The 25,397-nt window shown below is 55.7% G+C and overlaps 1 protein-coding gene across 1 annotated transcript in view; it reads right to left on the reverse strand.

Annotated features, from left to right (window-relative positions):
* Positions 1 to 307: 307 nt before the first annotated feature.
* The window catches only part of DSCAML1 (DS cell adhesion molecule like 1), a 93,630-nt gene continuing 68,540 nt past the window's right edge, over positions 308 to 25,397 (reverse strand). The window contains exons 8-33 of the mRNA XM_041458136.1: positions 24,027 to 24,299; positions 20,770 to 21,048; positions 20,441 to 20,560; positions 20,126 to 20,302; positions 15,591 to 15,790; positions 14,873 to 14,969; positions 14,632 to 14,760; positions 14,075 to 14,242; positions 13,856 to 13,926; positions 12,753 to 12,993; positions 11,720 to 11,866; positions 11,490 to 11,645; positions 10,809 to 10,948; positions 9,518 to 9,671; positions 9,213 to 9,330; positions 8,960 to 9,123; positions 8,669 to 8,767; positions 6,832 to 7,020; positions 6,461 to 6,748; positions 6,218 to 6,373; positions 6,067 to 6,097; positions 5,602 to 5,720; positions 5,317 to 5,469; positions 4,939 to 5,133; positions 4,237 to 4,548; positions 308 to 765 (exon numbers count right to left, since the gene is read on the reverse strand). Coding sequence (XP_041314070.1) covers positions 308 to 765; positions 4,237 to 4,548; positions 4,939 to 5,133; positions 5,317 to 5,469; positions 5,602 to 5,720; positions 6,067 to 6,097; positions 6,218 to 6,373; positions 6,461 to 6,748; positions 6,832 to 7,020; positions 8,669 to 8,767; positions 8,960 to 9,123; positions 9,213 to 9,330; positions 9,518 to 9,671; positions 10,809 to 10,948; positions 11,490 to 11,645; positions 11,720 to 11,866; positions 12,753 to 12,993; positions 13,856 to 13,926; positions 14,075 to 14,242; positions 14,632 to 14,760; positions 14,873 to 14,969; positions 15,591 to 15,790; positions 20,126 to 20,302; positions 20,441 to 20,560; positions 20,770 to 21,048; positions 24,027 to 24,299 — 4,634 coding nt within the window. The remainder of the gene's footprint in view (positions 766 to 4,236; positions 4,549 to 4,938; positions 5,134 to 5,316; positions 5,470 to 5,601; positions 5,721 to 6,066; positions 6,098 to 6,217; positions 6,374 to 6,460; positions 6,749 to 6,831; positions 7,021 to 8,668; positions 8,768 to 8,959; positions 9,124 to 9,212; positions 9,331 to 9,517; positions 9,672 to 10,808; positions 10,949 to 11,489; positions 11,646 to 11,719; positions 11,867 to 12,752; positions 12,994 to 13,855; positions 13,927 to 14,074; positions 14,243 to 14,631; positions 14,761 to 14,872; positions 14,970 to 15,590; positions 15,791 to 20,125; positions 20,303 to 20,440; positions 20,561 to 20,769; positions 21,049 to 24,026; positions 24,300 to 25,397) is intronic.

The following is a 25,397-nucleotide window of genomic DNA, read 5'->3' on the forward strand; positions in this document are numbered from 1 at the left end:
ATAGCATGCAATGTCTCGGAGACGTTCCTTTTTTAAAACCACCGACAAGATCAGGGAGAGAGAAAAAAAAAAAAAAAAGTCGCTGAGTCTTTCCTTGTGCCCCTTTCAAAATGATGTGAAATATATATATATGTTTACATATATATTATATTTTTAAATCTGTAACATCAAATTCTTTGTGCCCTGGTTTCTTTTTCTGTTCGGAGAAGAAGAAAATAGCTTCATTTATACAAAAGAGTCCGTTATGTACAAGTTTGTTAATTAAATATAAACGGCGCGGGGAAACGAGCAGCATCCGGCAGCGGCCCTACACCAGCGTGTAGGACTTGGAGTAGGCTCCGGCACCCTGTTTTTGAGACCTGCCTACCCCCGACGTGCTCATCTCCAGCAGTGAGTCCCTGGAGCCCCCCACTTTGGAGTGCGTGGGCACCCGCGCCTCGGCGGCGGCGGCGGCGGCCACGGGGGGCTCGGCGGCCACGGGGGGAGCCGGGGCGGTGCTGGCGGCGGGCGCGGGTGCGGGGCCGGCCGGGCCGGGCATGGGGAGAGTCCTCTGAGGTAAGGTGGTTGCGGAGGAGGCCGGGGGAGGCAGCCCCAGGGGCTTGGCGCCGGGCTCCAGCGTCATGTGCCGGGCCTGCGCGTGGTACGCCCGGGCCAGGTTGCGGATGGAGGCTTCCCGCGGCGGCACCACCGGGCACGGCTCGTGCGCGTCGGGCTTGCGGAAGAAGGCCTCCGACTTGACGTACAGCGGGAGGTTGCAGTAGTCACCTGCCGAGGGAAGAGCAGGCAGGTAAGGCTCTGCAGGGACCCTGTTGCCCCCCACCCTCTGGCCACGTTGGTGTTGGGCTATGGAGAACCTGTGCTGTGGAGAACGCGTTGGGCTACAGAGAACACATTGGGCTACGGAGAACATGATGGGCTATGGAGAACATGTTGGGCTATGGAGAATGAGTTGGGCTATGGAGAACCTGTTCTGTGGAGAATGTGTTGGGCTACGGAGAACATATTGGGCTACGGAGAACATGATGGGCTATGGAGAACACGTTGGGCTATGGAGAATGAGTTGGGTATGGAGAATGGGTTGGGCTATGGAGAACCTGTTCTGTGGAGAACGCGTTGGGCTACGGAGAACATATTGGGCTATGGAGAACATGATGGGCTATGGAGAACATGTTGGGCTATGGAGAATGAGTTGGGCTATAGAGAACCTGTTCTATGGAGAACATATTGGGCTACAGAAAACACGTTGGGCTATGGAGAATGAGTTGGGCTACAGAGAATATGTTGGGCTATGGAGAATGACTTGAACTACGGAGAACCTGTGCTGCAGAGAATGCGTTGGGCTACAGAGAACATGTTGGGCTATGGAGAACACGCTGGAGCATGGAAAATGAGTTGGGCAACAGAGAACATGTTGGGCTATGGGGAAAACATTGGGCTATGGAGAATGACTTGGGCTATGGAGAACCTGTGCTACGGAGAATGCGTTGGGCTACAGAGAATGTTCTATCGAGAACATGTGCTACAGAGAATGTGTTTGCTCATGGAGAACCTGTGCTACAGAGAATGCGTTGGGCTACAGAGAACATGTTCTTCTATTGAGAGTGTGTAGTGCTACACAGAACAGGTCCTGCAGTAGAGTGAGAACATGTTGTGCCGTAGAGAACGTGCTGTGCTATAAAGAATGTGTCACATAATCATCCCAAAATTGTCCCACTCCACGCAGCGCCTGGGATGCGTCAAGCTCTAGCGTTCAGCGCTGTACACAGTGTCCTGTAAAGTATCGTGATGCAATAGTGTTAATTATAACGCTAAATGCACAGTGACAAATGTTACAATGTGATGTAATGCTGAATGTCCAGTGTAATACAGTATAATAATAATAACATGATGCTGAAGCTCTGCTACAGGACAGACACAGATCCTGTTCTGTAAAGGACAGGGGGAAACGCTCCTTGTGCTCTGTGTCCCACCTGTGCCATCACCCAGCAGAGGGATGTGCTGTGTCCTACACCCACCTTTACTCTGCCAAGGTGAGTGGCTGTGCTGCCGTAAACCACAGCTTGTGCTGTGTTGTGTTATGGCATCATCTATAGTTAGTGCCCAAATTTAGGGGTTTTATGTCTGCGTATGGATAACCCGTGTTGTTATATTGGCTGTTATCAGTGTTATAGGGTTTTATTTCTGTTCCATTACGCTGCTCCCTTTGTGTTCTACAGCATCACCTCCAGCTCTAGGGCTTTAATTTAAGGATTTATATGTCCACAGATGTAAAGGCCTGTTATTAGTTTGCCTTTTATATTTGCAATATATAACACCTCTAGCCATAGAGCATTACTCCTTTAATTGTACATATTGTTCAGTGTGTGCTGAAAGGGCATGCTCCTCTCTTCACAGGATGTGGAGAGAATGTATTGCAAGATCTGTGGTGGTAATAAAGGATACAGCACATATATATATGGGATTCTATGTATTAGTACCTTAATTTTAGGAGTTATGGTTATGTGTATATATATAAATTTTTACATTTAAAAAGAAATGTTATATATAAAATAAGTATTATATTTAATAAAATAAATAGATAATAAATAAAAATATAAAAATATTATATATAATATTATTTATATATATAAATGTACATAAATCTCTATAGAAATACATATAAATTTCTTTAATAAAATAGAAAAACTTTTCTATATAGATATGTACATTAATCTATCTGTGAATATATAAAAATTTACATATAAGTATACATAAACTTATATATAAATGTATAAATTTTTAATGGAAATATAGAAATGACTATATGAAATATAGAAATTTATACATCAATATATAAAAATCTATGTATAAATTTATTTTATATAAATGTATATATTTGCAAATAAATATATAAGATTATATAGTTAAATATATAAAAATATATAATATATATTTTTATATATATAAAGCTCTGTGTTATTATATTGTCTCTTGCAGGTGTTATATTGTTTTTATTATAGCACTATTGCCTTGAAACTTGTAGGCTTTATTATAGGTTCTGTAAATTCCTTTTTTTTAAGGTTACAACGGTGTTATACCTAATACACTCTGTGCTACTTAAACTATGCCATAAAAAATATGTGGGCTAATTTGAGGAGAAAGATGATCCCATTATATTGTGTGTTATATAATCAGTAAATAAATTAACTATCAATTCCCACCTATGTATTTTTTAATATATCTTCCAGGTGTTGTTCTATTTTAAGGTAATAAAACTCATGGGAGTGGGAGACCGTCGGGGTCTAGCACTAAGGATAGGGGAGAAATACTGAGGAATACAAAGGAATACTGATGAATTCCACTAAAGCAGGGGGAAAAATACTGATAAACACTGAGGAATACTAAAAACAAGGCAGGGAAATACTGAGAACACCAAAAAATGGGGAAGGTACTGAGGGTCCGGGGCAGTGCTGAAAAATGGGGGGGAATAACAAGGAATACTGATGGATATTAAAAAAACAGTAATGAATATTAAGAAGGGAAGGAAGAGTAAAGAATAGGGGTACTAAATAGTAACAGGGATACTAAAGAGTAAAGCCAGGGATACTAAAAATGGGATGGAACACTAAAGAATGGAAAAGAATATAAAAAAAAAAAAAAACAACAAAAAAGAAAAATATCGATGAATGAGGAAAGAACAGTAAGGATGCCAACAAATAGGAAGGAATTCTAAAGAATGGGAAGGAACAGTAAAGAATAGCCAGGGATACTAAAAAATGGGAAGGAATCCTTAAGAATGAGAAGGAACAGTAAAAAGTAGCCAGGGATACTAAAAATGGGAAAGAATAATAAAAAAAAAAAACATGGGGAAATACCGAGGGATGTGGAAAGAACAGTAAGAAATGCGACCAAATAGGAAGGAATACTGAAAAAATGGTGGGAAGGAACAGTAAAATACAGGGGAAAAATACTAGAGTATGGGAAGGAATCCTAAAGAATGGGGAGAAATACCAAGGAACTGGGCAAAAAAATACCAAAGATTGAGTGGAATACCAAGGAATGGATGGAATGCCAAGGAAAGGATGAAATAGCAAGAAACGGGGAACGACATTAATCGACAGAGAAGGAACGTTACAGCACGGGGAGAAATACCAAGAATGCAAAGGAACACAGGACTGGGAAGGCCTGCTAAGGGTTTTGGGAAGCTCTGGGGCGCTGAGGGCGGGCAGGACCCCCACAGAGCCCACGGGAACCTACTCTTGCTGGCGCGGTGTGGGATGGGCACGGCCACGCCCTTGCCGCGCTCGCTGTCCTGGGGCTTGGGCGGGGAGGCGGTGAAGCGGCAGATGCCGGGCTCGGACGGGGTGCTCATGGAGGTCATGCTGTCGGCGTTGTCCGTGGTGCCCGTGGTCATCTGGTCCGAGGAGCTGTCGGAGATGAAGCACTCGGTGATCTCGAACTTGGCGTGCTGCAGCTGCTCCTCCAGCTTGGCGTGCTCGTAGGCGCGCGCCAGCTCCTCGTAGGTGGACGAGGCGCTCTCCGTGGACACCATGCTGTTCCGCCCCTTGTCTGTGGGGAGAGGATGTGTCACCCACCTTGAGTTCTCCCTGGCATGAGAATTCCTCCCTGCCTTTATCCACGTCGTGGGAATGCCCAGGCTGTCCCTGCTGGGATACACCTGGCCACCTTCAAGGCCAGGTTGGACGGGACATGGAGCAACCTGGTCTAGTGGAAGGGTGGAACAAGAGGAGCAATAACGTCCTTTCCAACCCAAACCACTTTGTTTTTTAATGATTCTATCTGTCCCCGTAGCTGGGCATGGCCCTGGCTGCTCATGGTTCCACAATCCCACTGATAAGTTCTGCAGTCACCCTGAACTCACAGTTTGGGGTCTCTGTGCTCCCCAAAGCAGCAGATTGCTGCCAGCAGCAGTGCCAGGGAGGCGGTGGCCCTGCATACCTGTGTCCTGCGAGAGGCTGGCGCTGTAGCTGTCACTCTCAGTGACCGTGATGCCGTGCTGGGAGCCCACTGTCCTCCAGTCCGAGGTGAGGGTCCGTGCAGGTGTGGACGCCTGGCACTTGGTGAGTGTCCACTGGCTGGAGTACCTGTTGCGGGTGCTGTGTGCAGACTTCACACTCTTCCTCGACACGGGGTCTATGGCACAAAGGTGGCACAGTCACAGTGGGTCCCTTCCACTCACACCCTTCCCTCTCCCTGGAGCACAGCCTACCCCTTCTGCCTTCCCAGCAGCTGCTTTTGGGCACGGCCAGTGCTGGAGGACAGTTCCCCCACCCCTGCCCCGTGTGTACAGCCCCCAGCCCGGCCCCACGCACTCACTGGTGCCAGGACGGATGTCGGACATGTCGATGAGGGGCCCCGTGTTCTGGATCAGGGCTGGGTGGTGCAGAGAGACGCCCGTGCAGAAGCTCTGGGGGTTCACTGCCTGGCTGAACTCCGTGTCGGTCACCGGGATCGTGGCTTTGTCATCCCCTGTGGGAGGGAGCTGGAGCTCAGACCTCTCTCTGGCCAGGCGCTGTAGGCACCTGCTGGCCCACAGCCCGTCCATGGGTCCCCAGCACTCTGGGGCAGCAGGGGATGGATGGGAGCTCTGCCTGTGCTTACCCAGCTGCTTGATGCCCTCCTTGTCCTCGATGAGGAGCTGCACCCGCGGGATGTCGATGTGCAGGCGGGGGCCCTGTGGGGGCCCCTTCACCGGCGTGTCAAAGCTGCGGTTATTCTTGCTGTGAGGTGAGAGGGGACGCAGACCCGCCCATTACCGGACAGAGCCCCGGCGGCTCCAGCCTGGCACGGGCTGGGGATTGCCACCAGCCAGCCCACCCGGGGCTCAGCTCTGCCCAGGCAAGCTCCAGTGTGGCTGCTGGGACCCTCGGGCAGGCAGGAGCAGCCAGGAGCACTGGGCTGCTGTGCCACAGAGTCACTGCCACAGCCTTCACAGGCGTGAGCGTGAGAAGGTCTGAAACCCAGTGAGGGCTGTACCCAGGATTAAAAGCAGCCACGACCACCCCCAGCACTACCTCTTCCCTGCCTGCCCACCCAGTCCCAGGCACAGGCAGATGTGAGACTCACCTGATCAGCATTTCTGCCAAACTCTTTGCATCTGTGCAGGAGACACAAAAACCAAGACGTTTTTTTGTAAGAGAGCAGTTTAGGGCACAACAAGGCAGCCCAGGAACACAATCTGGGGTCCCGTGTGCTGTGCCCCTGAATCCCATCTCACCTCGAAGCCTCTTCAGCCGCTTCTCCTTCCTCTTCTTGCGGATGATGAAGAGCAGGGCCACTCCCAGCGTGGCCAGGATCACGGGGCAGGCGATGGTGAAGAGCTTCTTCACGTCATCACCTTCCCCTTGGGCAGACTTGATCGGGGGGATGGTGCCTAGGGCAGAGCAGGGGCGGGTGGGCACTCAGCGTGCCGGGACCCCCCTCTCTGGTGGCGCTTCCCCCAGCCCGTGTCCCCACTCACTGCCGTCGTAGTCCAGCGTGGCGAACTGCGCGGTCTCGTTGCCGCAGCCGGCGCTGTTGCAGGCCTTCATGCGCAGCTCGTACCAGGTGGCCTCGCGCAGCTCGGTCAGGAACACCTCGCTGGAGCTGTTGGTGCGCAGGCTCTGCCACACCCAGTTGCCCTTGGGCCGGTACTCCAGCACGATGGCGGTGATGGGGCAGCCCCCGCTGCTCCAGCCCTGCAGGTTGAGCCTGGCGTGCGTGGAGTTGATGTGGGTGAAGAGGTGCTGGTCCTTGCTGAAGGAGGGTTCTGCGGGAGAGGAGGTGTCAGGAGGCTGGGGAGGGGACCCCCGTGGCCTCTGGCGGGGCAGGGACACCACAGGCCAGGCTCACCTCTGCCGTGGGTCTTGGCCTCGATGATCTCGCTGATGCGGCCGGCGCCGACGCTGTTCTTGGCCGCCAGCTTCACCTTGTACCAGGTGCCACACTTGAGGCTCTCCAGCTTGAAGGAGCGCTCGGAGGAGCTGATGAACACGTCCTTCCACTCCTCGCTGTTGTCCACCGAGTACTGCAGCACGAAGCCTGTGGGAGCAAGGAGGGGGTCACCTCTGGTCACACGGGTGAGGGGAAGGGGTTATGGCTGGCACAAAGCCTGTGCCCACGTCCAGCACAACCTTGCAGTGCCAGGGCACCCATCACACACCAATTCCTGCACGAGTGCTGGTGGAACCTGCCTGCTTGTGCCCACCACACAGAGCCAGGCAGGAGCCACGGACAAGAGGAGTGTGGGCACAGCCAGAACCTCCTGAGAGCTCTGCCATCACCCCATGTCACACGTTGCCTGCCCCCAGCACACCCAGGATGGCCCCGCTGCTCATTTCCACGAGGGAGTGCACGCTGTGATTGACTGGTGCGAGGCTATAAAGGGAAAGCCGGAATTAAGCAGCTCCCTCGGGAGGCTGCAGGGAAGTTGCTTCTGTCATTGCAGACCGCCTCCTCTGCCGTGATGAGGAGTATTAGGAAGCACACTGTGTCCTAGATGAGCAAACCTGTTACGCTGCCATCACCAAGGCACCTGGAGACGGCTGGTCTGGGCTTCCTGGGAGAGCACAGGGACACAGGGACAGCCCCAAGGGCATCGGGGCATCTCAGGACAGCACATCCCTGCTGCCCTGGCCCTGCTGACCAAACTTTCCTGGTGCACTGAGAGGTTTGGCTATTTCTGCAGGATATTTAGCCAATTCTCAAATAAAAATAGCAGGGAAGAGTAGGCTTCCTGCCTTGCTGTGTGCATAATGAGCTGCACAAGGCAGGGCTGGCAGGATGGCCCCAATGCCAACAGCACCCAGGTACCACCGTGGCAATGCCGGAGGGTTCGGGTGAAGGAGCTCTGGGAACACCCAGCTCCAGCTCGGGCAGAGCAGTGGGGACACTTCTCACACCTTCCCACCGCCAAGGATTCCCTGTGGATGGTGACACCAGGAGCTTCCCAAAGCCATGGGCATGTGACTCCCAGCAGTGTCAACACCAGCCCTGACACCCCCGCACCACCCACCCTGGTGCCTGCCACTGCTTATTTATTTATTTTGTACATGCGGTGTGTTTTTAATATTTCTAATCCAATTATAACCAAATTTATCAACAGAGTCCGCTGGAGTGAAAGGCTGCTGGCTGGGGAGATTTGCTTGTAATTACTTTCATGCTTTTAATTAATTGTAAGCGAGGTCTCCTTCCTCGCTCCCCGCTCCCCCCTCTGCATGCAGCTGTTTCAACCTATAATTCATGAGATGAATCAGAGCAGAAAGGAGACTTGGGAAAGCTGGGATGCTCCTGGAGCCCTCCCAAAGCCCCCAGCCTGTCAGGGATGTGGGACAACTCCTGCTCTGGCGGGTTCAGAGTGGCACCCAATGCCAGGAGACACGGAGCAGCACTGGGGCTGGCCACCACCACCTTAGCACCCAGTGATGTGCCCTTCTTTAGCTACATCAGTCCTGCAGCTTGTCCAAAACACCTTTCAAACCCCTCATCAGGGCTGGCAGCCCCTGCTGAGAGCTCAGAGCCATCAGCCTTACTCTGAAGCATTTCTGGGGCATTTTGGAAAGGGGGAAACTCAGGTGCAGGTACAAAAACGTGGCACAGTGTGCCTGCAAATATATTCCATGAGAATGGAACCAGTCTTGGTTCTGGGATGAGCTGCTGGCAGCAGCCCCATCACTCACAGCAGCCCTACCTCGGATGGAGCTTCCCCCGTTGTCCCCAGGGATCCAGGCCAGCGTGATGGACGATGCCGAGGTCTTGGAGACGGTCAGGCGGGGCTGGTCTGGGGGCACTAGGGAGGAGGGAAAGCCCATGAGCACCTCACACATGCAGAGTGCCCCAAACTGTGCCCCCAAAAGCGGCAAGGAGATCTCACACTCATGCCTGGGCCAGCAGGAGCCACTGGAGCAGGACAGACCCCGGGCACTGGCCAGTGGGGACAGAGCGTGCCCGTGCAGGGCAGGCACACAGGTGGAGCCCTCACCTTGCACCAGCAGGTTGATGATGATGGTGTCAAAGCCCCAGGTGTTGGTGGCAGTGCAGGTGTAGTAGCCGGAGTCCTCGGCCTTCACCGAGCGCAGCACCAGCGTCCCGTTGGCCTGGATCAGGCGGTGGCCGTCCACCGTCACCGGGATGGCAGAGTCCTCGCTGCCAGGAGGACAGGGGGCACATCAGCCGTGTGTGGCACAGCCAGAGCTGGCACCAGCCCCCAGCACGGCTGGCAGCCCCCTCCATACCTGTCCTTGGTCCACTTGATGGCAGGGACCGGCTCCCCGACAGAGTTGCACGGCAGCCTCACGTCCTTCATCCAGGGCGTGGTGACGGTGCCTCCGAAGGAGATGATCTTGGCGGGGGCTTGGGGGACAAGGAGGAGATCAGCCTGGGGGGCAGGCCCCGTGCACAGACCCCCCGAGGTGTAAGGACACCTGGGACCCCAGTGCTGCCCCTCCTCTGCCCTGGGGTCACCCAGCTGTCTCTCCCTGCAGGCTGTAGGGCAGGGCACAGCAGCGGGGTGTCCCCCCAGGCTGGCAGCCCCCCGTACCTTTGCCCGCGGGCTCGATGGTGACCTTCTCGCTGATGTTGCCGCGGCCCGCAGAGGTGACAGCGGCCACCCAGAGCAGGTACTGCTGGCCCCGGTTCAGGTGGGCGATGCGGTAGAAGAGCTGGTCCGGGCTGGTCTCGTACTCGCTGGGTGCCTGCGGAGGGGAGAAGATGAAGCTTCTGTGAGACCCCCAGCGCAGACCCCACCGCCCCTGGAGGGTTTATCCTGAGCAGCAGCGGCTCGGCTCCGCTCACACCCCTCAATGCCGGGGAGAGCCGGCTGGTGTCGTGATTCCTCCAGGGAGCCGGGCTGCAGCCCAGGAGCAGATGGCTGAGCCGGCATCCTTGTTCCCAGGAAAGGACTCTGCCCTGGCACCGCCGAGCTGCAGCAGGGCCAGCCTGGGGGCAACGCCAGCCGGGATGGCCCAAACCCACGAGAGGCCAAGGGGGTCCCAAAACCCACGGGGGGATCACTGCATCGCCTGTCCCAGCCCTGCGGTGGCCCTGCGGACAGGGCTGGCTGTGTGCAAGCACTGGGGGCAGTCCCCATCACGGCAGGGACAAAGTCACCCTGCCCCATGAACGCTACGAGGGGAAGGACACAGTGCCTGGCTGTGCCACCCTGCCAGCACCGGGCAGGGATGGGCTCCACGACCCCCGTGGCACAGGATGGGTCTATTAAAACATGACTTGGCAGGTACCTGTGTGCTCACTGTCGGCACACGTGTGCCCTTGTGGGGACACGGATGTGAGTGTACCCCAAAGCAGACACACCTATATGAATATTGTATAGTATACATAATTTTTTTTTTACCCAAATGACAGTTTTGACAAGATGCCAAGAAAACAATATCGGATCCCAGCGGTTTTACCAGTTGCTTTGATGAAAAGATTATGTTGCCCTGGAAACCAGAGGCTCAGATAGTGAAATGAGTTTGAGAAGGAGCTTTTGATAAGCACTAGTCTGCAGACCTCCCATCAACCTCTCCCTCACCAAGGAGGGATGGGGCCAGGTTGGATTTCTATTTCATTTTCGGTCAGCTGCTGGCATGTTTCCCCCTCTGGAGCAAGCGCTGAGCAGGGCAGATGCCAGAGAATGGGAACAGAGAGATGATGGGGCCATTCCCTGCTGCACAGTGCCCACAGATGCCCTTGGACAATTCTGCAGTGCACCCCAAGAGGTCTTTGCTGCGGCTGCTGCCTGGCATCAGCTCTCCCTCCCATTCCTGCCTGGCCAGCACAGCATTCCCTGGCACACCGTGGCCATTCCCAGCCCTGTTCCCATCTCATACCGGCTGCCCCGAGCCGGGGCTGGAGCAGAAGATGGTGTACTTCCGAATGATGCCGTTGGGCTTGGCCGGCGGCAGCCAGGACACCACCACGCTGCTGGCAGAGGACGGCACAGCCTTGATCCCAGCTGGGGGACCTGGAACTGAGGAGGGACAGCGTGGCAGAGCTGGTGCCAGGAGGTCTCCAAGGTCTCTGCCCAGCTGGGAGGTGTGACAGCACCCTGCTGTGGGGCTGGCATCCCAACCACACCCTGGGAAGCAGCCGCAATGGTGGCGTCACACACAGGCAGGGACAGGTCTGCCTGCAGGACACCTCTCCACGGGTGGCTCTGGTCCCCGTGTGAGCCAGAGGCAGGAGGGTTAATTGCAGCCCAAGCTCTGCTTTAGAAATCATGATTGGCTTTTAATGGCCATCTCCTTAATCTGTCAGCCGTACCCTGCCCAGCTGCGCCTCCCTCCCAGCATCTGGCACTTCCCAGGACACAGGCCCAGGGATGCTCTGCTAGCGAGCTAATGGCATTAAAGTAGGGCAGGCGGGGTGTAAATATTTAAATATCAGCACTTAAGGAAAAGGAAAGAAAGGGAAAGGGAAATGCCCTGCCCATGGCTGTACACGGGGGGTTTCCCCTGTGCCCCCGCAGCCGCTCCAGCCCCGTGGCACGAGCGGGTGGCAAAGCCACTTACTGTCCTCCTTGGTCTGGATGTAGAGCACGCTGCTGCGGACGCCGTCGCCCGCCTGGGTGTAGGCCAGCACCTGCACGCTGTAGTTGGTGAATTTCTCCATGCCCCGCAGCTCCACTCGCTCCCGCGTGGTCGTGATGTTCTGCATCTCGCCCCACTCTGCGGGAGGCAGGGCCTGTCAGCCCCTGTGCCCCCCAGGGCCCCCGTGTCACCCGCTCCCCACGTGTGCTCACCTCCGTCCATGTAGAGGGACCAGAAGATGACCCGGTAGCCCTTGAGCACCCCGTTGAGGGTGCTGCGCGGGGGCTCCGACCAGGAGATCACCGCCACGTCCGAGGTGATGGAGATGGCGCGCACGTTCTCGGGGGGCTGGCTGGGAACTGGGGAGGGATGAGGAGGACAATCAGCAGGAGGCTGGAGATGCCAGGCTGAAGGAGCTGTGTCCCACACAGCCACGCTGACTGCACCCACGCAGACCCCGCTGTGCTGCTGGAAGCCCTCAGCCCATCCTGCCCAGCAGTGCTCTGTCTCCAGCATGCAGTTTTCCTTCTCCTGAGCCAGTGAGGTGGCTGTGAACCCCGTGCTGGTGGTGACAGGGAGGATGCTTTCCAGTGAGGGGAGAGTGGGAGAGTTGACTGGATGCGAGGTAATTAGATCCCATTGCCCCGCAAGAGGTAACTCTAATTTTTATGAGCATTTAAATGATAATACATCACCATAACGATCCTCTTTGAAAATGATTATTGTTTCATATTACTTAGGTGCAAAAATATAAGCACCATGTAATTAGGGACAGAGTATAATAAACTAATACAGATAGTCCGTTTGAACAAAATGAAGGTAATATAATTATGGAAAAGACACTATTGCTAAAACAGGGGCCCTTGAATACCCCGGGAGGAGTGCTAATGCAGCCAGGAAACGATCGCGGTTTGACAGGCTAACGAGAGCCTTAATTAAGTATGAAAAACTGCTGAGCAAACGCGCTGCAAAACTTTTTCCTCATTGTTTTTAAAACGACCGAGGCCATCAGTGACTGTGTCCCAGAGAGAAACCTGCCTGGCACTTCAGCAGTGCCAAAATCCACCTTGCACCCTTTAGCTGCGCCACAAACCCAGTGCCACGGGTGTCCTGTGCTCCCGGTTCCTTCCCAGAGAGCTGTGAGGGCGCACACAGCCACCACCCCAGACCTGTGTGATGGGATGGGCACCAACTGAGTGCCCTGCGTGGCACCTGGACCTGGTTTGGTCACTGGGCCATCCTTACCGTCCTCCAGCGTGGTGGCGTTGATCTCGCTGGACGAGGGCCCCGTGCCCGCGCGGTTGAACGCCTGCACCACCACCCCGTACTGAGCAAACTTCTTGAGGTTGTCCAGCGTGTAGACCTCGCTGTCCCCCGTGGCCTTCATCTCCACGATGCTGTACTGCCCGTTGCTGCCCGGGCTGTTCTCCCGGTAGCCGATCTGGTAGCCACGGATCACCCCGTTCTGCAGCTCCTTCTTGGGGGCCTGAACACAGCGAGGGCAGGACGGAGCAGTGTCACAGGGGTGGGAGGCTCACAGGGCTCTGTGCCCCAACCACCTCTCCCCTGGGGCTTTTCCCAAGGCTTTCAAGTTGTTTTCCCTCCCCACTTTTCACTGAGTGGCAAAATAGTGACAAAAAAGGTCCAGCGGGTCCTCAGAGCCACCAGAGAGGAAAGTGCTGCCTGGACAGCACCAGTCCCCAGCTGGAGCAGGAGAAATCCCAAGTCTGGCAGCCTGAGAGGCCAGACTGAGATCAATCTTAACAATATTTCTCTGAAGCATTAACAAATCAATAGGGTTGATTGCAAATTTATGTTACAATGCCAGGGCCATCCATCTTGCTGAAATACTCCTAAAACGAAGTGACTTATCTTTCAAGTGAATCTTACTTTTCATTAATCTGTTTTTCAGTGCTTAAGGGGAGGTGGGGGGAGAAGCTGGAACCCTAAATTTATTGACTTAGCAGTTCATTCCCAAGTCCTAACTTTATAATCAATTTTATTTTTCATTAGGCAGCTTCAGAAAAATAAATCCGGTTCTAAGTTTTATTGATCTCTGCTCAAACACTTTGCAATGCAGCACCTGAGTTTTTACATATTTAGCCTCTCTGCCCCATGGTCCCCCACGGACACCCTATGAGATAATGAGCTTGTTGTAAAACATGATTGATAAGAGCCCTGAGCAGCAAGGTGAGCTGCCTGCCCAGCCTGCAGATTTTCCCTTTTCCTGGGAGATTCTTCCTGATTTTTGTAATATTGATGGCATGCTGGGTCTCAGGACAAGCTGGGACAGCCAGCCAAACCCCCATAGCCAAAAAAAGCCTACACACCATCCCAGCCTCACTCACCTTCCAGGTGACCTGGATGCTCTGGGACGTGATCGGCTGCAAGGTGACATCCATCGGAGGGCCATCGGGAGCTGAGAGAGACGAACACAAAACCACACATTGAGAAGGTTCAGGAGCTCCTCACCAGGAAATCCCCTGGCTTTAGGAGACCTGTACCTCAGCCAGCTTTCCCCTGCTCCCCCTGCCCACCATCCCCACGCCAGGAGCCCAGGGAGGCACCTGCTTCCTCGGTGCTGATGGTGAGCTCCTTGCTGGGCTCGCTGCGCCCGATCTTGTTGAAGGAGTACATGCGGATGCTGTACACGGAGGCAGGGTGCAGGTCCACGATGTTCGCCTGGTTGATGGTCGGGGAGATGTTGCGTGTAGACTGCTTAAAATCCCAGGAATCTGGAAGAGCAGCAGAGCGGGGCAGAAGGGTCAGAGCCTGAATCCCACCCAGGGTCTGCAGTGCTGAGGGGGCCATGATCAGGCAGGTGAGGTCCCCAGGCACCTGCAGCTCTTGTACCCCTGGAGAGGTGCTGCTTCCCTCTCTCTCTCTGTTGTGCGCTGGAGTTCAACTTTTTGCAAATATTGTCTCTTTTAATATTCCCTTTCAAATGCTCCCATCCAACAGAAATTACCATATTTCATTAATGCCGCTCTCTCCTTTCTTCATCAAAGGAACCGGGATGCAGAATATTCCCTTGGAGGCACCGGTGGGGCAGTCCCACACCTGCCTGTGCAGGCCAGCCCCCAGCCCCACTGTGCCGTGGGGAGGGGACATCACTGTCACCTACCTGACTTGTTCTTGTACTCGATATCAAAGCCGGTGATGATGCTGTTGCCGTCGAACCGCTGCGTCCATCGCAAATTCATACTCCGGGCTTTCACCTCACGGATCTCCAGCTCCGGCGGGTCAGGGGGCTCTTGGGGACACGCAGGCAGGTTAGGGACACAGGCAGAGGAGGCCCCCAGGAGCAGGGGGACGCTCCCAGCAAGGCTCTGCACCGCAGGGCTCACGCAGGGTGAATGGAGTACCTTGGACAGTGAGCTGGATCAAGCCTCTGTCCTCGCCGTAGGAGTTGATGGCGTGACAGGAGAAGAAGACGGAGTCCCCGCGGTCGGCTGGTTTCAGCTGCCAGTGTTCCAGGGAGAGGAGCCAATTCACACTGAGCTGCCCCAGCACTGTGCCCTGCCTTCCCCTGCCATCCCTGCCTGCTCCCACCACAGTGCCACTCACTGGAGCTGCAATCCCTCCCATGGCACTCCCAACACCCCTCTGGGCTCAGCTTTGCTACTCAGGGAGCCCGGCGCAGTGCCAGGCCCTGTGACACCCCCTGGGGACCACCACACCCTCCCTGTACCTCCCCTTCTTCTCTCCCACATCCAGCAAGACATCATCCTGAACATGGATGCCAGGGAGAAGAAAGAAGAAGGACAGGGCACGCCCAAATCCCTCCATCCTGGAACCCCTGACCCCCATGTACAGAATTCCAAACCCCCCTGTACCATGCTCCAAAATTCTTCCCTTCACCCTGTGATTGCTACTGCTATGCTACTTAAACTTCTGTGACCTGTAATTCTTCATATAACGTTGGTAATTTGCTCCATGAGTTGAGATTGAATTCCCAGGTGTCTTTGGCTTCCTGCCAGGGTCTCTGAGCCCCTGCCAGGACCTTGAGCCATCCAGAGAACCCAGAGGGATGTCCTGGGTTCCGACAGCAGCCCAGGCAGGTGCAGGACGCCCAGCCCTCACCTTGAGGGTGGAGATGACCTCGTCGCCGTTGTCCTTGGTGGTGATGGCGTAGCGCATGTTGCGGTCGGGGTCGATGACGGTGTCCCCCTTCTCCCAGCGGATGATGATGGGCCGCTCGCCCCGCGCCGTGCAGTTCAGCTCCTTGGTCTGGCCCTTGATGGCGATGGTGGTGTTGGGGTGGGAGGTGATCATGGCCGGGACTGCAGGGAGGCGAAGCGTCACCCGTGTGCCCGGGGGTGCCACCTGTGGCTGCGGGGCCCTGCAGAGCCCAGGGACCCAGCGAGGGCACGGCGCATGCGGCTCTCACCGAGCGGCCCCGCAGCCCCGAGCGGAACCGTCGCGCTGCATTATACAGCTCAGGATCATAAAATAATGAAGCAGATAAATTTTATAATGCATAGCATTACACCGGGGTAGACAATAAAACGTGAAAGACAAATAACCAAGTGCACACTATAATGAAGAGAAAGCCTCCAGTCTGAGACGTGCGGGTATGAATTATTGACTAAGGTTTTACACTCCCGAGGATGAGAGGAAGAATGTTTTCCATCACGGATTTGCATAATTCACTCGTATAAACCTGGGCAGAATACAGAGTGTGATTTCCCATCAGCAAGGCCGCCTTTGCACTGCAGATGCCAGAGATGATTTCTTTTCCATATTCACCCCAATATACAAACGGGGCCAGTGGGGACACCCTGTGCCGTGGTCACCACCTGGCAGGGGTGCAGAACCCAGAGGTGCTCGAGCAGTGGGTGCAGCACACATGGAGATGGCTGATCGGTGCTGTGAGGGTGCTGTGCTGATCCCTGGCCTGGCTCTTCCCTGCTCCAAGAGCCAAGCTCTTTGTGCCACTCCAGTGCCATGCAGTGGGCTGGCTGTGGCAGGCACCACACAGGAGGAACGGGCTGGGGGACCGAGGGCAGGCTGGGTAAGCAGAAAAAAATGTAATGCATAAACAAACAGCAGTGCTGAGTCCTGCAGTAATGTATGATAATGACAATCCGCAAAGGCAACACACACTGTTCTAATGGGACACAAGAGGCTCTAATGAGCTACGACTCCTCGGCTTTCTGTGGCAATGTAATTCAATTAGCAGCGAAGGAAACCTTTCCTCCTGAGCTGCTGGAGTTTGTGGGGTGCAGGACAGTGCAGTGCCCAGCTTGGTGCCCGTGTGACAATCCTGCCCCAAGGGGAGCACAGCACCCCTGAGCTGGCAGGGGATGGCAGAGAGCAGGGATGTTGTGGCAGCACAGCCTGGGGCACCAAGGGTCACAAGAAGCAGCCCAAGGCTTCTCCAAACTCTGCCCTGTCCCATCCCCAGTGCTCTGACACCCTGGGTCAGGGACACACCGGGACAGAGGCAGGCCTGGGAAGGACTGTCCCCCCCAGCATCCCATGTCCCAGGGGGTGGGAACAGAGCACAGGGACAGCCGGGGGCTCCTGCACTTGCCCCAGAGCAGGGCTGAGTGCACAGCACAGCCAAGGGCACACACAGCTGGAGGAGGGCTCAGCACCCACTCCTGGCACGCCTTGCCAGGCTGCTGCCCACTGTCCCCTGCTCCGGCCACGGAAAACCACCGAGGGGCCACCCTGCTATTTGGGAAACAGGGACACTGGGGATGTGGTCCCTGCACTCAGCCCTCGTTCAGCCAGGCTGGAGCACAGTGCAGCAGCAGAGGGTGCGAGGCCGTGGGGCCCAAGGGGCAGGACAGCCCCTCAGGGCTGCAGCAGCCTGGGCTGCACCGGCCCCTTCCCAGCGAGCACAGGCCCCGGGAGAGGAGCTCCTTTTCAGGCTCTGCTTCACTGAAATGCACTTATTGATGTTTGATTAAAAGCAGCTCCTTGGATGTAAACATATCAACTTCTCTCAATTGCCAGGGTCCCACGGGAGCTGCACGTAGTCCAGAGCAGGAAAAGAGCACAACAAACCCCAAGAAATCCCCAAGCAGCTGTGAGGATAGCACAGACTGGGGCATTGGCACCTAACACCTGCCCTGAAGCAGCTCTGCAGCTTGCAGAGGGACCACATTGCTTGGGACTGGCTGCAGGGACCTCCAGGGGCGCCTGGGGGCTGCTCCTAACCAGGCTGTGATCCCTTCCTGGGTGCAGGGGCATCACTAACGTGACATCAGCCACAGCTCACGCAGCACTCTGGGCAGACAAGCTTCCTTTGAGGAGAGCTCACCTCCAACGCCTCCTGTGCCCTCCACTCTGTGCCCACCAGGGCCCACCCCACCCACCCAGCCTCTCCAGGTGCCCACAGCCTTGTTAACAAGGCCACAAGCAGAGGCTGCTCCCCCTGGCAGGGCAGAGATAAGCCTGGGAACAAAGGAAGCCGACAGCCACCAGCACGCTGCTGTCCCACACCCGGCTGGGGCACGAGCCGCTTGCCAGAGCGCTGGTGACAACTGAATGAGAACAGTGACAAGGGTGACAAGGGCTGTGCCTGCCTCCCTCGCCCCCCTCGCTCTTGTTTGGAGCTGGCTCTGTGATGTTAATTTGATTGCACCCGTCTCAGCTTCCTTTCTACACTGATTAGCTGAGTTTCACCTGAAGCATGAGATTAATTCAAATTGCATGGAAGCAATCAGTTATGCTCGTGCTGTGTGGCAGCGAACTTCCAAAGAGGGCCGTGCCACCACCACGGACAGAGACCCCTCCACCTGCCCCCTGGCTGGACCCCTGGCACCGAGGTGCTGGCACGGAGCAGGCAGAGGAGCCCCCTCCCCAGCGCCCAGGGTGCTGCCGCTCCTGCAGGACCCCCGGGGACATGACTGTCCCCCTCCCACACGCTCCTGACACCCGGGCAGGTGTGCAGCCGTGTGCTAAATGGCATTTATCACGCACTGCTGGGCCTCTCACCTGCGCCCAGCCCCCTGTCCCCCCAGGCACACGCTCAGATACTCCAGCACTCCCCACCTTCCACTCCCTGCTGGGTGCTGCTGAGTTCCTCGGGCAGGGAAGGACAGGCTGCCGTGCTGTGGGAGCCTCAACCCCGTGGGTGACATTCCCCAAGTGAGTCTGGTGGCTTTTCCCACCCACCACCCCCTGACCAAAGCATCACCCAGCTGCTCCTGGCTCTGCCCAGCCCAGGGAACTCGGTGTGCCCAGTGTGTCACCCGGCTGTCCCCTTGCCGTGGTACCAGGGCAGGGGATGTGTGACACCAGCTGGCTGTGGCACTGCCCTCTCCCCTGCTGACCGCCAGCACGCTTTGTTTGGGCTCTGATTAACTCTCATTTAACTGAGTCCGCAGTGGCCTGACTTTCAGGGAAAGCCAGTGCTGATCTCCCTTTAATTGGGCTGACATTTCGCTAAACAAACAAAAACCCCAAAATGAAACAAAACAAAGAGCCCATCTAATGCTTAATTGGCTGTGGCGCCTCGTCTACCTATTCATCCAAACCTTTTCAAAGGCAGCGAGGGCTCCGAGGGCTCGGGGAGATGCAAAAGCACTCGCATAATAAGGTTATGTGCTATTCAAGTCAGCAAGCAACCTGTCCTGGGATGCAATTACAGGAGCTAGCAGGGACACGGCACCAGCTCGGGCTCCCAGACTTCGCCTGCTCACTCGGGATTAATCGCCTCGACTTTGTACCTGCACCTCATTGAAGTGCCTTGTTTGAAGTCGCTGGGTTTGATTCATCACTTGCAGGGATAAATTAAACAGCTGACAGCGAGGGGAACGGGAACCTGGGAAGGCAGAGGCTGGGTGGGGAGGGGAGAAGCCCCTGAGAGGAACAGCTGCTGGTGTTGGGGAAGAAAGCGCCAGGCTGGGGAGGGGAGGCCAGGGCATGGTGGTGACCAGAGAAAGCCTCGTGTCCCCTCTGCCCGCAGCATCCTGGGTGGCTCCCACGGCTTCCCCAGCAGCCTCCATCCCCTCTGGCACAGCGTGCTCACTGCCTCATTCCCAGCATGGTCAAGGCAAAGTTTAATCCTTCTGAGCCCAGTCCTGACCCCAGCCCCCCCTGGAGACACCAGGAGTGAGGGTGATTGCTCTGGACCCCCTCCACCACCTCCTTTTGGAGGTTTGAATGCTCCCAGCAGCAACGAGCCCAATAACTAACACGGAGCTGGCAATTATACATTCTGCTGATAGCAACGGGAGAGCAATCCAATAACACACACAGTTCAAACACGGTGTCTAACAACACTTCCCAGCCCATCCCTGTCAAAGCAGCCCAGCTATTTCCTTTCCTCCTGGATGATGTAGATTGATTGCCTGGTTTTATTAAAGACAAAGTGTGTTTAATAGCAAAAGGGAAGCGGGTCCCTGGAGGGGAGGAATCGATGCCCTCCCGTGCCCTGCATTGATCGTGGGGATGCGTGGGGCCGAGGCTGGAGCACGGCTGGTGTGGTTGGAACCCTCAGAACAGGGAGGGAGGCTGTGCCAGAGTAGGCTCTGCTGGTGACCCCATGTCCCACAGCCACCCTCACTGTGCCCACTGACCCCACGGGGTCACGGCTGTGGCCCTGCCAGGAGCAGCTCCCTGTCCCCGTGACGATGCCCCGTGGCACAGCCCTGGGTACCTACTCTTGACGGTGAGGAACATGGACTTGCTGATGTCTGTGCCCACGCCGTTGCTGGCCTGGCAGAGGTAGTAGCCGATGTCCTCCTCCAGCACGTGGCGGATGAGCAGGGAGCTGTTGGGCAGGATCTGGATGCGGCCCGTCAGGGGGATGGGGTGGTACTGCTGGGGGTTGCCACTTCCTAGGAGGGGACACAGAGGGACAGAGTTCAGCTGAGGCAGAGCAGCTCTCAGTAGGCTCAGAGCTGGGGTGGCCATGCCCGAGGGGCTCTCCCCAGTCTGCACTGCCATCCCCACACACTGCCGTGACCCATCCCTACCTTTAGCGTGCTTCCACATGACTTTGGGAGGGGGGTACCCATCAACAGAGCAGTTCAGCACCCCGGCTTTTCCATAGATGCCATCTTGGTTGTTGGGTTGGACCACAAAGCGAGGAGGCACTGCGGAGTTTGGGAGAAAGGACGGTCACTGCAGGAAAATCCCCATCAGATCCCAACAGCTCCCCACTGCCTGTGGGCACTGGGGTACCATGGCTCAGCCTTGCTCCTCACCCTCCAAAATTCCCTCTGCTCCCCACTGTGCTGCCCTCCCTCCCTCCCTCTCCCACTGGGACCGGGGGGATGTGGGGCCGGGTGACCCCCGGGCTCACCCCGCACGATCAGCTGCCGCTCCCGGCTGACGGTGGCAGCGTCGTTGCTGGCGATGCAGGTGTAGTTCCCGTTGTGCTTGAGGGACACACTGGAGATCTGCAGGGAGCTCATGAACTCCTTGCTCTCGATGGTGACCCCAGAGCCAGAGAGGATGACGTGCCCGTCCTTCCTCCAGGTGATGTGGATGGGCATGTCCCCGGAGGAGACCACGCAGGGGATGTAGAGGAGCTGTCCGATGGAGGCTGGCGGGAACTCGAAGGGCTGGATCAGAGGAGGGACTGTCGAGGGGAGAGGCAGAGGATGCTGGAGAGCCCATCCCAGGAAAGCCTTCCTCTAGTGGGGATGGGCTGCAGCGGGGCTTGGGGAAGATGCTGTCCCGGGAGGAGAAGCCCAGAAACTAAGACAGGCTTTTGATTCCACCAGGAACAAGGCCGGGGGACAGCAGGAGGTGCCATCAAGCAGAGAACACCAGGAAGACTTCTCCCACCTGGCAGGGACACCCTGCTGAGGGTGGGATGGAGAAATGCTGACCCTGCACTGGGGAAAGCCCCGGCCACCCCCAGCACGTGCCACCCGAAATTCCACCTCAGCATTTATCCACTCCCAGAAAAGCCATTATTAGATGGATGCTTTTCTTAAAGGCGCTGCATTCAGAACCAGCCATTATCTTTCTGATAACTTAATTAGGCAACTGCAGCAGCATCTCTGGCAATGTGGGAGGGGGAAGAAAGCGGAGAGAGGGAGACAATTAGCTTAACAAGGCTCAGCACCTGGTAGATGAGATCCTCGTTCTGCAGTCTCCATAATTAAATTAGCAGCCTGCCAATTGTCCCTTCAGCAGCAGGGAGCTGCCCCCTCGTGCAGGCATGGGGGCAGTTCCCTGGACCCCCACGCACTTCCCTGGGCTCCCACCTCCACCCTGTGCCCATCCTGCCACTCAGGTCTTGGCACTGCTGCCTGGTCCAGAGCACGGCAAGCAGAGGCTGTCACTGTCCCCCAGGTGGGAGCCACTGCCAAGGACAGGCAGGTACAGGCAGGGCTGGCCTGTCCCTCTGCCGGTGACAGCAACGTGGCTCGAGCTGCCAGAGCCATGGAGCCAGTGCTGCCTGTTTTCCATAATTAATGAATAATTAATTGGGAATGCACTGCAGTCTATTGCAGAGCGGGGATGGGCTTGTGGACCACGCCTCTCCAAACACACCCCTCCGGCCGCTCTCCCTGCTCCAGCTTCCCACAAACAGAGCTCACAACTCCCCTTTCCTTCCCAGATCGTTTCCCACTGCCATTCTCCTTTCTCCAGAGTTTCCAGGCCCTCGCTTGCCTGCAGCCTCGAGCACCCTGCCCACGGTGCCACCACAGAGCCCATCCCAGCAGCTCCAATCCAGAGGTGACCCTGAGCAGCCTCTGCCTTCCTGCGGGGTGAAGCATCACCCCACAGTGCTCTGGTACTGTGTCAACCTCGTGCTCCCCGAAACTGCAGCCACCCGAGCAGAGCTGTGTGGGAGCCCCAGGACAGCAGCAACCCACACGGGATTAATTAAAACCTTCAAAGATGTCTGCAGGAAGAAGGAGCTGTCAGGGCACCTTGGAGGAGGCTGGATTTTGGATTGAGCTGCTGGGGAAGTGCAGGGAAGAGGCCTCAGCAGCATCCCTGATCAGCAAAGCCCTGTGGAGCAGGGAGGTTTGAAACTGGGATCCTGGGGCTCCCTGGCTAAGAAGCAGCAGCTACACCTGGGCAGGAGTTTCCCTCAGCACGAGATGGGGATGAGGCCTCACGAACAGGGCTGCACATCCCTGTTCCTGGGCAGAGCAGTGCCAGAGGGAACTGTAAAGCTTTTACTGCTGCGAGATCAGAAGGACCTGCATAACTCACTGGTGGAATTTCATGTGGTCACCAGGCACTTGGGGCCATAAAAGCTTTATGGTGCTCCACGCCACCCCGCGCTCCTCGTGCTACACAGTTATGTTTATTCACTCCCTGACTCTCTTCTAGGGCCTTTGCTATACTGTTCCACAGGCCTTTTATCCAAGGGCCAGAGGAACTGAGGAATTCAGCCAGCGGGGCTGGGTGTAAATCTCCAGCAGTGGAATGAAGACGTCTGGCCCGTGCTGCACCATGCTCCAGCCTGCTCACCTTCCTCAGCCACTAATCGAGGCAGTAAATCCACACTGGGAAGGGTTCAGTAGCAGTTGCTTCCCAGGATATACAAATCCTCAGCTGAACTTCAGCATCCTGCACCCTCTGAGGGCACCTCCCAGTGAACCCCATTGTTTAACTGCTCACAAACCCCCTGAGATGATGTCCCCACATCAGCCCTGCCTGTCCCAAACAAGACCAACATCTCTGGCCTCTTTCCAAGCCCTGGGGCTCCACACGGATAGGGATTTATGTGAGGTGAGGAAAGCAGAGCTGGCCAAGCCCTGCAGACCCCAGGAGCAAGAAGACCTCTCTGCACTGCCCTCAGACAGGTTATCCACAGCGTCCTCTCCCCTTTGGAAGCCTGGGAGAAGAGCATTAGCTAATCAAGTGGCAGCATCTCTAATCAGCTTGATGCGCTCTCTCACTAACCTGATTCCTAATAAGAAAATGGTGGCTGGGAGGGGAGGGAGGGGGATCAGAGTAAATCCAGTGCACGAATCCCCCGCTGGGTGAGAGGCAGCATGACAATTGGCCGGCTCTGTCCCCAGTGCCGCCGTGTTTGTCTGAATGATTTACTGCCAGCACCGAGCTGGCGACGGGCACAGGCGACCCCACAACTCCTGAGGAGGGGAGATCCGGGAGCTCCCAGCACAATCTCAGCCAGTCACTGGGAGGGAATGCATCCGGCTCAATTCATTAGGACTGATAGCTCCCTCAATGGGGCTGAATAATTGATGGCCTGGAGAAGCTTTTAAGATGTTCTGTGCGCTCGGAAGACCGAGAGTATTATTTTTTTAAAAGCTAGCACACAGAGAAAAACATCGGTGAAGGTGATCCAAGCAAAGGTTAGATGTTTTAATACGTTATGTTTACACCATAAATCCTTGCTCCATCACTTGTAAGGGGAAATGGATACGGCGTGGCTCGGGGCAGCTGCTGGCAGCTGGCAGGACCAGGTAGCCAAGCCAGCTCCAGAGGACTGAGCTCGACTACAGAGCATAGCCACCACCTGGCCATGCAGGCGCTCCTCTGCCTCCACCCCACTGCAGGGAGATCCCAAAAACGAGCTGGATGAGCTCTCCCAGCCATCCAGGGGAAGCATCCCCACCCTCTCACCTTTGACGGTGACGTGGACGCTCTGGCTGATGGAGAGCTGGGGCTGGATCAGCACGCTGCACAGGTACTCTCCTTCATCCATGCCTTTCTGCACATCCATCAGCTTCAGGGTGCCGTTCTCAAAGACCACTTGGCGGTGGTTATCGGGCAGCAGCAGCGAGTCCTTGTACCACTTGATGGAGTAATAGGGGTACCCGATGACCCTGCAGTTGATGAAAGTGTCCCTACCCGCAACCGCTGTTATGTTCTTCATGGCGCGGATGCTCGGGGGACCTACATATTGGGGAGGAAGGAAGAGGCAGGCTAGGTTAATTCCGAAGGGCCATTTGCTTGCATGCAGATCTGCTGCTATTCCAGAGCGAGCTTCACAGGCGGAGGAGGTGACCAGGGCAGCTGGGAGCCAGCCTGGTTTGGGTGAGGAGGCGGCACGGGCTCCTCTCAGCTCGCGTGGGGACGGCTGCTCTCGGCTGCAGCCTCCAGCTACAGCTACTCTGCCTCACCGACCGACAGGGCTGTGCTCCTGGGGCACAGCCACACTTCAAACAGCAATCCCACTCAGGGCTGGGGGAGCTGAGCCCACACACACCACTGCTGCCCACTGCGGGAGGTCGGATGGTGTTAATTTTCTGCTCTGGGCACAGTGCCTGCCCAGGGTGTCTCCACCTGGCTCCTCTGGCAGCACCAGAGATATGGGAGAGATGGGGAGAGCTCCCCCACCATCACAGCCTCTCTCTGCCTCTCCCAGGAGGAAGATGCCTGCATTGTGCCAAGCATCCTTGGGCAAGAGCTGCTATGGGAACCTGACTTCCACTGGCAAAAACACTTCACCTCCTTGAACCCCACTTTTCTGTGCCCCCCACTGCCAACCTGCGTGTCACTGAAAAGCCAGACAGCCACAAGTCTCTGTCTGGCTTTGGAGCTGCCTGAGGACTGGGAGAATGCTGCAGGTGAGCCTTTAAACGAGAGGTTTCATGCATCAATAATTACATTGTTCTCCCAGTCGCTGCATAAAATAGCGAAGTAATCTAAAGATTAACCCTGTCTTGACTCCTCATCCTGAGGGTGTAGCAAGATAACAGCTTAACAGGCTCTCAGTATCAGCTGATGGACAGTGTTTTTCATTCCAGGACACATTAAGAGAAGGAGGAAGAAAGGAATTAGCATCTAGCTCTGTAACCATGTCTTGGGCCTGTTTCAGGGACATGCTCTGTGCCACTGAAAAAGAAACCCACATCTTATCTAGTGACAGCCCATCAAGAGCTGAGAGAGGGGAAAAAGGGAGACAAGGGAACATCCTCATTGAAAACGCTGCTCTGGCTTCTCCTGGCTGAGGGATGAACTTCCTCCAAATTCAGCAGTAAACGGCAGCAA

This window comes from Pyrgilauda ruficollis, unplaced genomic scaffold (assembly GCF_017590135.1).
Source record: "Pyrgilauda ruficollis isolate IOZ18807 unplaced genomic scaffold, ASM1759013v1 scaffold126, whole genome shotgun sequence".
NCBI classification, from domain to species: domain Eukaryota; kingdom Metazoa; phylum Chordata; class Aves; order Passeriformes; family Passeridae; genus Pyrgilauda; species Pyrgilauda ruficollis.